Source organism: Amorphotheca resinae (assembly GCF_003019875.1).
Source record: "Amorphotheca resinae ATCC 22711 unplaced genomic scaffold M430scaffold_7, whole genome shotgun sequence".
NCBI classification, from domain to species: domain Eukaryota; kingdom Fungi; phylum Ascomycota; class Leotiomycetes; order Helotiales; family Amorphothecaceae; genus Amorphotheca; species Amorphotheca resinae.
Genome location: NW_020194477.1, coordinates 1,201,611 through 1,215,474, shown reverse-complemented (window position 1 = coordinate 1,215,474; position 13,864 = coordinate 1,201,611). Strand labels below are relative to the sequence as shown.

Here is a 13,864-nt window from a genome sequence, read left to right as displayed (position 1 = left end):
TATAATCCACAGATATCTGGATACACTGTATCCTTGATCGAATGATTCACTCATCCTTCAGACCTAGCAATTCCAAAGACTTGGTCCACAGCTTAGCCTCATTCTCAGGATCATAAGCCCAATCCGCATATCCCGGACCGAACTGTCCAGATTTCGGATCGTGCGGCTTCGCAACCTGGCAATCATCTAAGAACTTGCCTCCCTTGCCCTCCAACTCCTTCGCGACGGCAGCCCACACCGTCGTCGCCGCGCCCTGCTCGGGGCTCTTCCAGTATTTCGCCAGGACTTCGTTCTTGGCCCACTGCGCGAGCTCGTCCCCGGATACGTGCTGCATCAGCCCAGTGGCGATGCCGCCTGGGTGCAAGCTGTAGGCGTGAAGACCTCGGGAGCCGTAGCGTCGGTCGATCTCGTTGGCGGTCCATAGGTTGGCGATCTTGCTCTGGCCATACGCCGTCCAGGGCTCGTACTCGCCGTCCAAGTTGATGTTGTCAAAGTGGACTTTGGTGTAGCGATGCGCGCTGGAAGACACAATGATGACACGAGAGTTGAATTCTGGTGTAGATGACGCTAGTAACACGGGCTTCAGCAGACTGAATAGGAGGAAATGTGCGAGGTGGTTAGTCCCGAATTGCGTCTCGAAGCCGTCCGCCGTTCGTCCCTCCGGGCACGCCATCACTCCGGCGTTGGCAATCAGAATATTCAGAGTCTTGCTCTTGGACTGGAACTCCGCGGCGCAGGCGCGCACAGTCGCAAGGGAGTTCAGATCCAGTTGCAAGAGGTGGACTCGAGGTTGCTCCACAAGATCCCCCAGCGCCGTCTTTGCTTTCTTGAGATCACGTGCCGTGAGATACAGCGTGGCCCCCGTGTGCCAAAGAGCGCGAGCCGTTTCAATGCCGATCCCTGAGGAGCAGCCGGTGATGAGTATGACCTTGCCCGCCAGTCCTCCCTCTAGCTGTTCATCTTTGATGATTTGCAGGGCCGTGGGACGGGCATCGCCGGGGCCGTTTGGGGATTCGTGGGCTGCAGCGTACTTGGACGTCATGATTGAATGATAAGATGATGAAATGATTAAAATGATTTTGGCTTATTGAGTTGACGAGAACCTCTTTAAGAATCTCTTCGTGCGAGACTGCGGAATCGTGGTTTTCGAGAACATCGTGAAAGCCTTTTATATACCCGATATGTCAAGTCATCAAAGGGATGCGATCATGCAAGGTCCCTCCGAAAAGACTGGGGTTTCGGCTTAAATCCGAAGAAGCGTTACCACCTGCATTAGTTAGCATCGATCGCCTTGTAAAACTCCTGAGGATCTTGTCGCCGATAACTAGTTGCCACCAAATCTTTGAACTGGAAGGTTTCGGCTAATGATATGGGCCCAAGACCTCGTTCCTTTTGGCCGTGCCTTAATTCTTCGGCTGGAGACCCTTCTACACTAGGTACTTCGTAACATCGACGTCACTGATGCAAGTCGAGACGGTCCGCAACTCATCATGTATGAAGGCGGGATTACTGGAGATAACTGACCTTAAGTCCCATAACTGATCTTAAGTCCCATAACTGACCTTAAGTCCCATAACTGACCTTAAGTCCTGTCAGTGTCGCTGAAGATAATGCGGATTTGACTCCTACGTGGACAGGAAATTGAATCATTGAACAGGGAATCTGAATCATTGGACGGGAAACTCGAATCATGTACAGCTTTGCACAGGCCAAGGGGCATTGGATACAAGTGACAGTTTCCTTTTAAGTGGCGTAAGATAAACACTTATCTATCAGCCCTTTCAAAGGTCTGACTACTGACCTCGAAATCTTTGGCTCTTCCTGATGCTGTTCCAGCTCGGTGTCTACCGGAGGAGTCTGGTCCAGGACATGAATCTAAGACTAAGGCGTTCGCGGGCAGCGGTTTCCCTGTGATTAGGCATGTGGAGGTAGGAGGGAGGAGGAGAAAGATAGCGGGGAGGATCCGGGAGTGCCGGAAGGGGAGCAGGGAGAGCGTGCTGGTTGGGATGATGAGGATGTAGGAGCTTGGATAGAGGGTGATGGAGCCGGATACGTATTTGGAGATGTTTCGTGGAGAGGCGTTAAGACAGGGGAAGAGAAGGATAATGGTTGGTGGGGTAGGAGCCGGTGGGCTAGATCGCTGGTAGGACGTGGGCATAGTGTTATAATTATTAGGACGAGCAGGGTTATTAGGACGAGCAGGATTATTATTAGAGATGAGGCTATCACCGAGGTTAGACGTCGCGGCAGTGGTCTCGTTTACCCCAGGTTATTAAATAGGATGCTTGTGAAAAGCCGAGCAGCCTTGTCGAAATAGGTAGGATATAATCATATACCACTATAAAACCACAAAACACATAATAATACAACGACAGGGAAGGTCGTCAAAAACGTGATTCTCAAGGAGCCTGGATGATCCTTTACTTTGTGTATATGACAAGATCAAAGGGCATGGACCTGAACGAGAAACTTAAAGTGTCCCAGGCAATTTAAGTGAATATATACAAGTTTCGCAGCAAGAATATTTATCTCGTAACGACAATTGTACGAAAATATCTATTTCGTAACGAGAATCCTGCGCGAATATTGATTTTGTAAGAATTCTCTTTTGTAACAAAAATTCTCATGAATTGTCATTACATAGATATAGCTTTCACTATTCGTTTCTTTTGGTTCACGTCCTCGTCTTCTATCGTTCTGCCTAGGGTTCAGAAAAATAGGAGAAGGGAGAGAGAGAAGGTAAGGGAGGTACCTACCTTACTTTCTGGCTTAGTATGTTGGTTTGTCAAGGTATACAAATAACGTACCATATTAGAAACATTTATATAGCAGCTAGAGAACTTTAATCAAAGCATTGCTCTAAACCTTAGGTAGGTAGGCAGAGAACTGAACAGCTAATATATATGAGAAGATTCGGTATTTTCGAAAATATATTTTCGTGAACGCGTTTTCTAAGTACTTTAATCTGACTATAGATTTTAGAGAACACCTAGTTTAATGCTTATCTTCCCCAATATTCGAGAAGAATGCAGAGGTATGCATCTTTCTAAGACTCTAACTACTCTACTGTATACGTAATTATTGGCATCAAGCACAGTGCCGGTCGCGTGTAGACCTCCATCGTCTATTACTCTTTTTGGATCCCCGTACTTGGCGGATTCCCTCGCTGACTGGTGTGCTGGGATTCCTTCAATCCTCTTTAGTAGTACAACCTAAACCATCTAACCAGAACATCCCTCTAAGTTTCACTCAACATTTAGCTTTAAGACTACATCTCTCCTTACAACTCTAAGTTCTACGACCCCGAGTATCGAAATCCTAGTCTAAGACATATCTTCAACTACAAATTAAGCTCAGACTCCCTAGCCAGATGTCAAGTACAACACAACCGCTTCGTAGGGAGCAGGCATTCCCAGTAAGTCTATGTCATACATCTTTTGACTGCTGCGCTGATTTCGAATCAGTGAATGTTTAGGCAGAATCGGGTGTACTTGACAACGAAAGTGCAGTTTCGCAACGAGATTTCATATTCGTAACGATAGTTCATATTCGCGACGACCGTAAATTCGTGGATCGTAATCAAGACACCCACCAGGTTCCTTGACTTCCCTTGATTGAATCCAAGCCTCGGATAATCCACTGATATCCATTTCTTTGGGTTCATCGTTGAGATAGCCTAGAAGCATTCCAGGACGACTCCTTATACTCCGCTATTGTCGCTTAAGCAGTCGCTGAAGCTCGCTTAAGAAAGGAGATCGAATTTCTTTGTTCGAGTGAATGTCGAACGCGTACATTCCATGTTAGGTATTCATGACCTACCTCCTTTGTCCTCAGCCCCGTCCATTCGGGGTCCGACATTTCGAATGTTGCATTGCTGTTTTGAAGGGTATCTGGTGCAAAGATTCAGATACCCATGACCCTTTGCACCTGCAGGCTGCGGCCTACCTGGTGCCAAGCGGTTGATGGGCTATCTACGGCCTGCCAATGCCGTTCAGTCTAGAGTGTCGCACTGTCGTTGTTAAATTCAACGATACCTGGTGCCTTAAGTGCTACAAATTTTTTTCCAGAGCCTATACAAGGGAATCTTATGCATTTGGAAACATTGCACATTGTGTTATCCAAAGCAAGACTCCTTCCTTTGAGCAAGAAATCCAAAGGTGTTGAATGCCCGGAAGAGGAGTTACAATGTCGAGGAAAACTCATTCCAACAAAGGGTCGACCACATATGTATCTCTGCATTTGGAAGGGTTTTCTCCCGCAAGCGTAAATGCATCAACTGCCCTGAGATCAAATCGTAGGGATTGATAAAGACCAAAGGAATCATAAGTATGATGCCTCCCTATCCCCACACGCGACACCCCTTTTACATCTTAAACAAACCGCTTAGCTACTTTTTGTACTCCGTCTTCATTATATTTTTATTGTCGCATGATATCTCTCGTTCTTGACCTTTTTGGTCGATTTCCACTCCTCGGACGACAAAAAGCTCGAAAAGTTTCCTGAAGAGGCTGCTGAACAAGCCAGACGTGCAGCCATGTCAACTAAATCGGGAGAACCTGTTAAGGACCGGAACGAGTTGGAGCAGTCATTAAAATCTGCAGAAGATACGATAAGCCGACTGGAGGCCAAGCTAGATGCACAAACGAAGGCTAGGAAAAAGGCCGAGGAGCGCGAGGCCCAGGTGAGATCACAGGGAAATGCTCCTCCAGGTGCAGAAACCAACACGGAAGCAAGTCTAGCCTGGAATGTTCAGTATTTACTTGAGCGAACCCCCCTGAACCCTGAAGCTTTGAGAAACGCAATCAATGAACAAGTTGATTACCATAAACGGCGAACTGCCTTCTTCACAAACCTCGCCCACACGTTTCGCGATGAACGCGATCAAGCAGAGCAGCATCTCTGCCTGATAGAAGCTAGGTCTAGCGATGAACTTCAGTCAGCCGATGCCAAAGATCCAATGCACACAGTCACTGCCTCCGTCTGTGCTGCTGTCGAGGAAGCTACTCGGAAACTCCAGGGACTGGAGGAGCTCATTCCGGTTTCCATGGAGCCGGAGATGCCGGAAACGCAGAGCGAAGTCAGTGATTATGGAAAGGCGAATCGCTTGCAGCAGACAGGCAATTTCTTGGGCATCAATAAACTCATTGACAATTTCAGTGATGCGGTTCAAGCCATCGTCAAGAGAGCTAGTTCTACTATCCGGACGATCGGCGAGCCAACCGTCAGTCATCTGAAGGAAACTCCTTTGGAAAAGGATGGGGAGCTGTCTGAGGCAAAGCAAGCCACGGCGAGAACGAAGACTGTTAGGTTTCAGGATGAACCCATCGAGGTTGTGACCGAGAAAGAGGCGGATGAGGAAGAAATTTGGGAGTTGAACGATACCATTAAGAGATCTGCGAATGCGAGAGACCGTCTTGAGAAGGATCTAAAAGCTCAGCTCAGCTCCGAAGAGAGTAAGGCCAGAAATTTCGAGAAGGAGCTGGAGAAGCAGACAACACTAAGCTTGAAAGAAAGGAATGCTAGTACAACTGTACTCAAAAATCTCCGTGACCGTTTGGAACAACTGGAAAAACAAGATGGCAGGCCGTCGACAGAAGAATCCAATAGTACTGGCAAGTACCTCCAGGAATATTTGGAAGCTCAGCGCGCATCAAATGAGAGTATAATAGACTTCGGGCAGCGACAACGCGATCAAACTATTTCTCAACTCAAAGAAGATCACGCAACACTTAAACAAAATCTCACAGAAGCGGAGAAGCTCGCCCGAGTTTGCGCAGAGGAGGACCATAAAGGAAGGATAGCCATACTAGAGGAGCAAATTAGAACGAATAAGATGCAGCTCGTTCCTCAACCACTTCCTCAGTCTCAAAATGTCAAGGATCAAGACCCGAACGACGCAGAAATCGCCCGCCAGCTGCGCGCCGCCCAAGATCAACTCGCAGCACAGGTCCCATCGTACACCGAGCTGCAGAACCGTCTCCGAGATGCTGAAAACCGAGACGCCTACCTTTCGCAATCCGTCGGCGAGGATGGGATCAAGGGTCTGAGACGGGATGTGGAGGATGGGAAGGTGAGTGTTAAGGGGTTGGAGGCGAGAGTGAAAGAGTTGGAGATGAAAGTTAAGGAGTTGGAGACGAAATTTGCGGATCGTATGTTCCCCTTTTCCCCCCTTGCGTAGTGGTTGAGGGGTGCTGATCTGCGTTCTTAGGCTTACAAGGACAAGGAGCTGCCGATGATGGCGATGATGGAGGAGGCGGGGATAAGCCACCTCCACCACCACCACCTGGTGGCAATGACGATGCGGGTGATGATGGCGATGATGGCGATGATGGTGATGATGGAAGAGGCGGGGGCAAGCCACCTCCACCACCACCACCTCCTCCTCCTCCTCCTGGCGGTAATGATGATGCGGGCGATGATGGCGATGATAGAGGAAGCGGGAACAAGCCACAGCCACCACCACCACCTGGCGGTAATGACGATGCGGGCGATGATGGCAATAATAGAGGAAGCGGGAAGAAGCAACAGCCACCACTACCTCCACCACCACCACCACCACCACCTGGCGGTAATGATGATGCAGGCGATGATGGCAATGATAGAGGAGCACCGCCAGCACCAGCACCACCGCCCCCGCCTCCGCCGAAAAACAACCCACGAAAGCGTAAGCGTCTCAATAATGAGTTGGAGCAACTGAGAAAGGAGGCCGAAAACTTCTGCGAAAATTGGCCTCACAAGGTGCCCAGGTCCAGAAGGCCGGGGTTTTAGACCGCATGCAGTGATGGGAAGGGGTGAGAATATGTATAATGGAAGTTTTGTTTTAATATTTTTTGGATTTTTGCAAATTGGGGGATTTGATTTGATTCTTGACATCACTTGATGAGTAGAGTAGTCTAGAGATAGTCACTTGTCTTCGTGAGAATGAGGCCTGAAATGTATTCTTGGCCACTTGTAGTTGCATGACCTGAGATTGAGCGTTTAACCTACCGGTAGGGATTTAGAGTCTCTCATGTCAAGGGGACAGAACAACATTCATGTCATTGCTATTAGCGTTTAGCTCTTGATATCATAAGCATAAGTTCACTCCAGTATCATCGCTCATTTCTTTGCATCAGCTGCCATTCCCGCTTGCACCCATTGCTTGGACGCCTCAGCATGCTCCTTAATCTTGGCCGGGTCGTTCTGCAACTCCTTCATGCGGTGCGGGTCCGGCACATGTCTTCCCTTCTCGACGCCTGGTCGCGCAAGCATTCTCTCATCCCAAGCCTTCAAGGCCGGGAACTCATTAATGTCGACGCCGGCCCAGAAGGCAGATGTCACCCAGCCCCAGTGCGCGATGTCGGCAATGGTGCACTTGTCCCCAACGAGGTATCCGGATGTTGATTTCTCGAGGTGCGCGTTCAGGACTCCGTACAGGCGACGCGTCTCGTTGACGTAGCGCTTGACTCCGTATTCGATGTGCTCGGGAGCGTAACGGCCGAAGTGGTTGGCCTGACCTTGCATTGGTCCCACGCCTGCGTTGAGGAAGAAGAGCTTGGGAAGATGTCAGTCGGGTCCAGATTCATAGAATTTCAAGTTCCCTCCACTGAATAGACAGAAGCTTGATTGGAATTCAACCAACCCAGTTGTTCATCTCATAGTACTCCCTCGTTCCCCTTGGGTAGGAAATCTTGTAGTCTTTGTCGTACTGGTCGACAAGATACTGCTGGATGCTGCCGGACTCGAAAAGCCGGATGGTCTTGCCATCGCTGAAGGTATCGGTCAAAGCTGGAATGCGGCCATTGGGGTTGATCTCAAGGAACCATGGCTCCTTCTGGGTGTTCTTGGAGATATCAATCTTGGTGACCTTGTAGGGCAAGCCGAGCTCCTCGAGCGTGATGGAGATCTTGATCCCGTTGGGAGTCTGGGTCGTGTAGAGGTGGATATCTGGACGGGCAGCCATTTTGATGTGTCTTGCTAGTTGGTGGAGACGGGCGGTCATAGACAGTGGAGATGGAGTTCAGAGGATTGAGGGGAAGATTGTTGTATTATTATTAATTCTGGTACAGCTTTTGTACTTTCCAGCTCCTGCAGTCCTACTCCACTGACGGCGGGGGATGGTGCCATAGGTAGCTGCCGATGCTTTGTAATCGGGCAGTGAGGGGGGGCTGACATATCAGAGTCTGGGATAAGGTAAGATATCTTAGGGCACACGGGAGATACACCATTCATGGCTTCTTTATGATGTGGTTGGTAACACTGTTGCCGAATTACAACATTAGGTCGGTTGTCTATCAAGGCAAATGGTCCCGTCAAACATCATGCGGAGAAAGAGACGGGGCTGCGGCGTGGTGGCCACGTGACTGACTATCATGATTACGTAATGTAACTAACGCCCACCTGCACAAGCGAAGATCTCTCGCCTCGGCCGAACGCGCTAAGAAAGATTTCGAGATCTATATTCTGACGACTTCAAACCATCATCCTTTTTCGTCACAAACATCAACACCACCTTTCACGATGGCGTGGAGACAACAAGGAAGCACCGGATCGAATAACATCCCTTTGGGAAACCGACGCAGATTCGGCGGCGGCGACAGCGCAACTCAGCATGATGACAGTAGCTACAATCCGACCAAGCCCGCCAATGGATTCCCTGACGGTCCTTACAAACGTGGTCGCAGCCCAGTAAGATGTGAGTACCCTTGTATGTCCCAGATCCATCAGCATACTCATTGCGCTACAGCCGAGGAACCTTCTGTCGATGGAACCAGACGTCGCAAGAAGAGAAATCGGTGGGGTGATGCGACAGAGAACAAGGCTGCGGGTCTCATGGGACTTCCAACTGCCATCATGGCCAACATGACTAGCGAGCAGCTTGAGGCTTATACTTTGCATTTGCGCATTGAAGAGATCAGCCAGAAGCTCAAGATCGACGATGTTGTCCCTGCAGATGGAGATAGGTACGTTCGACCCCACCCAGCGCCACTGCTTCACGCTCTAATATTAGCAGGTCGCCATCCCCACCGCCACAGTACGATAACTTTGGTCGCCGTGTCAATACGCGAGAATACCGCTACCGGAAGCGTCTTGAAGACGAGCGCCACAAATTGATTGAGAAGGCTATGAAAGTTATTCCTAACTATCACCCTCCACAGGACTATCGCCGTCCCACTAAGACACAGGAGAAAGTTTACGTGCCGGTCAATGACTATCCAGAGATTAACTTCAGTATGATTGCTAACCCTCTAACATTTCTAACCTCTACTCCCATCCCTAATTTCATTACCGTGTGACGTTTCGCTGTATCTAGAATACGGCGTATTGTCATCACTAACCTGTTATGCTCACTACGCTTTGCTCTCAGCTTTTGATCATTATACTAACACTTAGCTTGCGCTCTACTAAAGTTGGCTTGCTTATCGGTCCTCGTGGCAACACCTTGAAGAAAATGGAAACTGAATCGGGAGCAAAAATTGCCATTCGTGGAAAAGGATCCGTCAAGGAAGGAAAAGGCCGATCCGATGCAGCTCACACCAGCAACCAGGAAGAAGATCTTCATTGCTTAATCATGGCAGACACCGAGGAGAAGGTTAATAAGGCAAAGAAGCTGATTCACAACATCATTGAGACCGTAAGTTGGCCCCATCAAATCCTCATTTGGCTATTTCTAATTCCGAATAGGCTGCATCTATCCCCGAAGGCCAGAACGAGCTCAAGCGCAACCAACTACGTGAACTCGCTGCCCTCAACGGTACTCTCCGCGATGACGAGAACCAGGCGTGCCAGAACTGCGGTCAAATTGGACATCGCAAGTACGACTGCCCGGAACAACGAAATTTCACTGCCAATATCATTTGCCGTGTCTGTGGCAATGCTGGCCATATGGCTAAGGATTGTCCAGACCGACAACGTGGTACAAGCTGGCGCGACGCACCCGGTGGACCACCTGGTCCCGGAGCTGGTCGGATTGGTGCCGGTGATGCAGTTGACCGAGAGTACGAGGTAAGGCCCCTGCAATCCATTCAACTGACCACATTGCTTACATGATTATAGCAACTTATGCAAGAACTCTCCGGCGGTGCACCTTCTACTGATGGTCCTCGACGTATTGAATCTGGTCCATCTGGAGGCTATGATCAGGGTCCTCCTGCCGGCGACGACGTCAAGCCATGGCAACGTGGTCCTACCGGTGCTCCCGCACCTTGGCAACAGCGTGGTCGCGGAGATGATCGTAATGGATTCGACTCTCGTGACGGTCCTACTGGAGGTGCTGCACCTTGGGTAAGAGACCGTGCACGTGGAGGCGACCGCGGTGATTCTTACCCAGGAGGCCCGAATGGATACGGCGCTCCACCACCACCACCCCCAGCAGCTCCTTGGCAGCAACCCCCGGCCTATCCTCCCGCTGGTGCCCCACCTGGTGGATATGGTGCCTACTCGGCGCCTGGATACGGCGCTGCTTATCCTCAGGCGAGCATGGGTGCTCCTCCTGGTCTTGCTGCTCCTCCTGGATTGAGCGGCGCTGGGTTGAGTGCTCTGTTGCAACAATTTTCCGGCAGTCCACCACCACCACCCCCTCCTCCTGGCAGTATTCCTCCTCCACCGCCTGGAAATGCGCCACCGCCACCTCCTCCAAGTGATCAGCCACCTCCGCCGCCACCTCCGAGGAATTAGGCCTCATGGATTAGACTGCTAACATAGGTTTTCTTTTTTTCTTGGCCGGCTATCTGATCTTGCACACGGATAGAAGGGATTCTATCGGTTGTGCTCTTGTATCGCTAGCATTCCTTTTCGGAATAACTTCTTTTAGTTTACTTGTAGTACTAGAAAGATTGCCAATCTGATTTCTTCTGTTATTAACATGCTTCTTTCGCTTCCATGACTAAGGTGGGTGACACTTCTCACGGATAGACCGTGAACACTACTGAAGTCGGGTTCTGGGTGTTATGTGATCAATGCCGAAGATGTATATGTGGACCCCTCAAGAGTATCCACAATACGACGGTGGCTAACTCTAACTCATTGAGTGGTAATGATTCGCCGGTAGAAGTTGGCGAGCCCTAGAAAGACTTTGAATTTCTCGAGGGTCAAGCTAATATATAAAAAAAGGTCTTAGAACGATGGCCAATAGCTCTGCTCTGGATGTCATCCGACACCCAAGAGAATTTATACACCTTGCTTTGACAAAATTCGGAAAGGGCATCTTCTAAACGCGGGCTTGCTGCTACAGGAGCGGAGATTTGGACTCGTTTCACCGTTAAAAACACGGAATCAGTCATCGATACTATTCACACGGATACCGATCGAAAGGTACTTGAGAATGAACCATCTTCGGCAATCCATCCGGAAAGAAGGACATGAGCTGGCATCTTAAACGGCATACTCTACATCGGCATCGTTCAGTTGTGTGAGTTGATTGATTGGCCATGGTGGTCTGGAACGAACAAGTGGTTGTCAGTATGGATGTACTCTTGTAGTGAGTGGACTGTGGGTGTGCTCTTCAATAGATCCGATCGCTCATGCTTAGGTACTCAACTGCGGGGACACGAATCTCTCTCATTGAGCAATAGGCTATTAGCCATATATGGATCTTCGAAGTGAAGGGCAACAACAACTTACTCCAACGACGGGGATGACAGTGTTTCGACGAGACGGCCTGTCTGTCAAAGTCGCGAACTTGCGAATGGTGGGTGAGTAGTGAATCTACTTACTGATCATCAGTCTCTTGGTGTTCAAGGATGAAATAGGAATTCCTAATTGAGTAAGTCAAGGAAACTTAACATGCCTGGAGTCAAGTGGCTTATTCCTTTTTGAAGACTTTGGACTCGGTAGATCGAAGTATTAGGGGAGGAAGAGTTTAAGAGGCTCGGTTCAAGAATCTGGTGGCCTTGAATAAGTACTCCAGGGAGGGTTCCCAGTGGCTCAAAATGAGAACTCGTGACTCTTATTGGCTTGATTCCTGAATAGGGGAGCGATTCCAGCACAGTTGGCCTCCGGAAGTCACATTAGAAGTGTCCGAAAGTGAGAAAGCGTGATGTTGATTGGTTCGCTTAACTGAATAGGGGACGTTAGCGCCAAAGCGAGACTTCTCGGGTTTTGCAAACACTATAGGAGGATGTTCTTATCATATATGCATAGTCTGGATTTGAATAGAGATAAAGATAAATTAGTTTTATTTACCTTATCTCATCTACCATCGCTTATTGCAATGAAATAAATCATTAGGCTAGCAGACAACCGCTTGCTGATTGTTACGGGAAGGGTAACGATACCAAGGAATAGGGACGGATACCGTAGGATGTGATGCCTGGCCAGGCTATAAGGCATCTAGACGTAGATAATACTACTATATCCTAGCGATAGTACAGAAAATCATCCTTCTACCTATACTATTACGTAACAAATAGTAGTAATACCTGTTACGGTCGACAGAGCCTTTAATATTAAGGCCGGGCCAACCTATACCTATACCTATACCTATACTAATACCGTTTATACTACTCTATCAGTCGAATTCGAGGCACTAGCTTAAGACCACTCCTACCACCCTACTAATCCCGCCACCCTACCCTAACACTAATGTTAGCTCTATTAAACGAGCTAGCTATTATACTAGAAGTTATATAGCTTATACATTAATTTAAAGCGGTTCTAGTACATAATTAGGCGCTTATAAGACGTATTCTAGTCAAGCTCTACCTATACGTACACGCCGTTACTTGCCGTTACCCTTAGAACTTAACCCCGGCTGTATTAACAATAACAACGCGACGTAAGGGAAGGAGCGTATCTATAAAGGCTACTACTATAGCTACTCCTTTTCTAGGACAGTAGGTTATAGACTAGAGCGAGCTAATACAGGTACTTAAGGTCTTTAGTACTACTACTAAGGGTATTAAGATCCTAGACGACCTACGTTTATAAGGATAAGAAGAAGAACAAGAACTAGCACAACTCCTTAAGGAGGAACAAGTAGAACAAGAGAGGAACTAGTCCTAACGTAACCGACTAATTTAACAAGAAAGTTAACGTAACGACTAGTCCTAACGTTAGTCCTAACGTTAGACGTTAGAGAGTACTAAAGAAATCACAAGAGATATAGTATTATTATTAGGCTTAGGTTCTAGTTCTAGCTTAGGCTTAGGATCTAGGGGCCCTAGTCTTTTTAACGACAGACGATTAAGAACAAGATTAAGATAAGAGACAATAGAAGGAAATAGAAACAAGAATAACAAAGGTAATACTACTAGAGTAGCGCTAAACGCGTTTACTATAGATGTTATACGGTAGATACAAGCTATAATTAAGTAAAGTGTAGCCGCGGCTTTATAGAACAACCAGCCTTAACACAACTAGTATAACAAGTAGGGTCTTATATAGCAAGACTAAGTAATTAATAACAAATAGCGTCTAATAGATATTAGCTTCTTTAACCTAGAGCTTAACAAGTCTATTAGGACTAGAGATACTATTATAATTAGTAATAATATATACTAAAGGAACGTATACCTGTTTACAGACGTAGTTAAGGACAACGTATCTAAGGGACAAGAACAAGTCGTCTAACAGAACTTAGTAACCTGTTTAAGAGGAGCGGCGCTAGTATAGTATACTATAGAGTTAGACGACCTATAGCGTATAAGATTAAAACACAGACTAGGTAGAGTCTAACTATAGACTAACGTACTTATTAAGAGGTTTAAGGAGGCTCTAGCCTTAGCGCTTTAGAAGCTCTAGGTAATATAGTATATAGTTAGTAACGCTAAGGTAAACAAGAGCCTTTAGGCCTTTACTACTAAGATTATCTAGACTATAAGGGCCGTAGAGTTTAACAAACCTGTCTAACAGCTATTACAAGCCTATAACAGCCTAGACCTAGCGA

The 13,864-nt window shown here is 47.8% G+C and overlaps 4 protein-coding genes across 4 annotated transcripts; 2 read left to right on the top strand and 2 right to left on the bottom strand.

Annotated features, from left to right (window-relative positions):
• Positions 1-46: 46 nt before the first annotated feature.
• M430DRAFT_28603 (hypothetical protein) lies at positions 47-1,042 on the bottom strand (the record flags this gene model as incomplete). The annotated part of the gene is made up of 1 exon (XM_024865804.1): positions 47-1,042. The coding sequence occupies one exon, from the start codon at positions 1,040-1,042 to the stop codon at positions 47-49; it is 996 nt and encodes a 331-aa protein (XP_024720388.1).
• A 3,492-nt stretch (positions 1,043-4,534) lies between these two features.
• Positions 4,535-6,768, top strand: M430DRAFT_28602 (hypothetical protein; the record flags this gene model as incomplete). Its single annotated transcript, XM_024865803.1, has 2 exons — positions 4,535-6,149; positions 6,209-6,768. The coding sequence occupies 2 exons, from the start codon at positions 4,535-4,537 to the stop codon at positions 6,766-6,768; spliced, it is 2,175 nt and encodes a 724-aa protein (XP_024720387.1).
• Positions 6,769-7,090: 322 nt separating this feature from the next.
• Positions 7,091-7,967, bottom strand: M430DRAFT_35509 (hypothetical protein). The gene is made up of 2 exons (XM_024866750.1): positions 7,622-7,967; positions 7,091-7,533 (listed from the first exon to the last, which is right to left on the bottom strand). The coding sequence occupies exons 1-2, from the start codon at positions 7,940-7,942 to the stop codon at positions 7,099-7,101; spliced, it is 756 nt and encodes a 251-aa protein (XP_024720386.1). The 5' UTR covers positions 7,943-7,967; the 3' UTR covers positions 7,091-7,098.
• A 485-nt stretch (positions 7,968-8,452) lies between these two features.
• Positions 8,453-10,828, top strand: M430DRAFT_141353 (hypothetical protein). Its single transcript, XM_024862708.1, has 6 exons — positions 8,453-8,674; positions 8,726-8,942; positions 8,993-9,210; positions 9,390-9,613; positions 9,664-9,984; positions 10,036-10,828. The coding sequence occupies exons 1-6, from the start codon at positions 8,500-8,502 to the stop codon at positions 10,654-10,656; spliced, it is 1,776 nt and encodes a 591-aa protein (XP_024720385.1). The 5' UTR covers positions 8,453-8,499; the 3' UTR covers positions 10,657-10,828.
• Positions 10,829-13,864: the final 3,036 nt, after the last annotated feature.

Coding starts and splice junctions, on each gene's coding strand:
- M430DRAFT_141353 (XM_024862708.1), top strand. CDS start 8,500: ATGGCGTGGAGACAACAAGGAAGCACCGGATCGAATAACATCCCTTTG. Junction 8,675..8,725: donor TGGTCGCAGCCCAGTAAGAT/GTGAGTACCCTT, acceptor ATTGCGCTACAG/CCGAGGAACCTTCTGTCGAT. Junction 8,943..8,992: donor GTCCCTGCAGATGGAGATAG/GTACGTTCGACC, acceptor TAATATTAGCAG/GTCGCCATCCCCACCGCCAC.
- M430DRAFT_35509 (XM_024866750.1), bottom strand. CDS start 7,942: ATGGCTGCCCGTCCAGATATCCACCTCTACACGACCCAGACTCCCAAC. Junction 7,534..7,621: donor ACTATGAGATGAACAACTGG/GTTGGTTGAATT, acceptor CATCTTCCCAAG/CTCTTCTTCCTCAACGCAGG.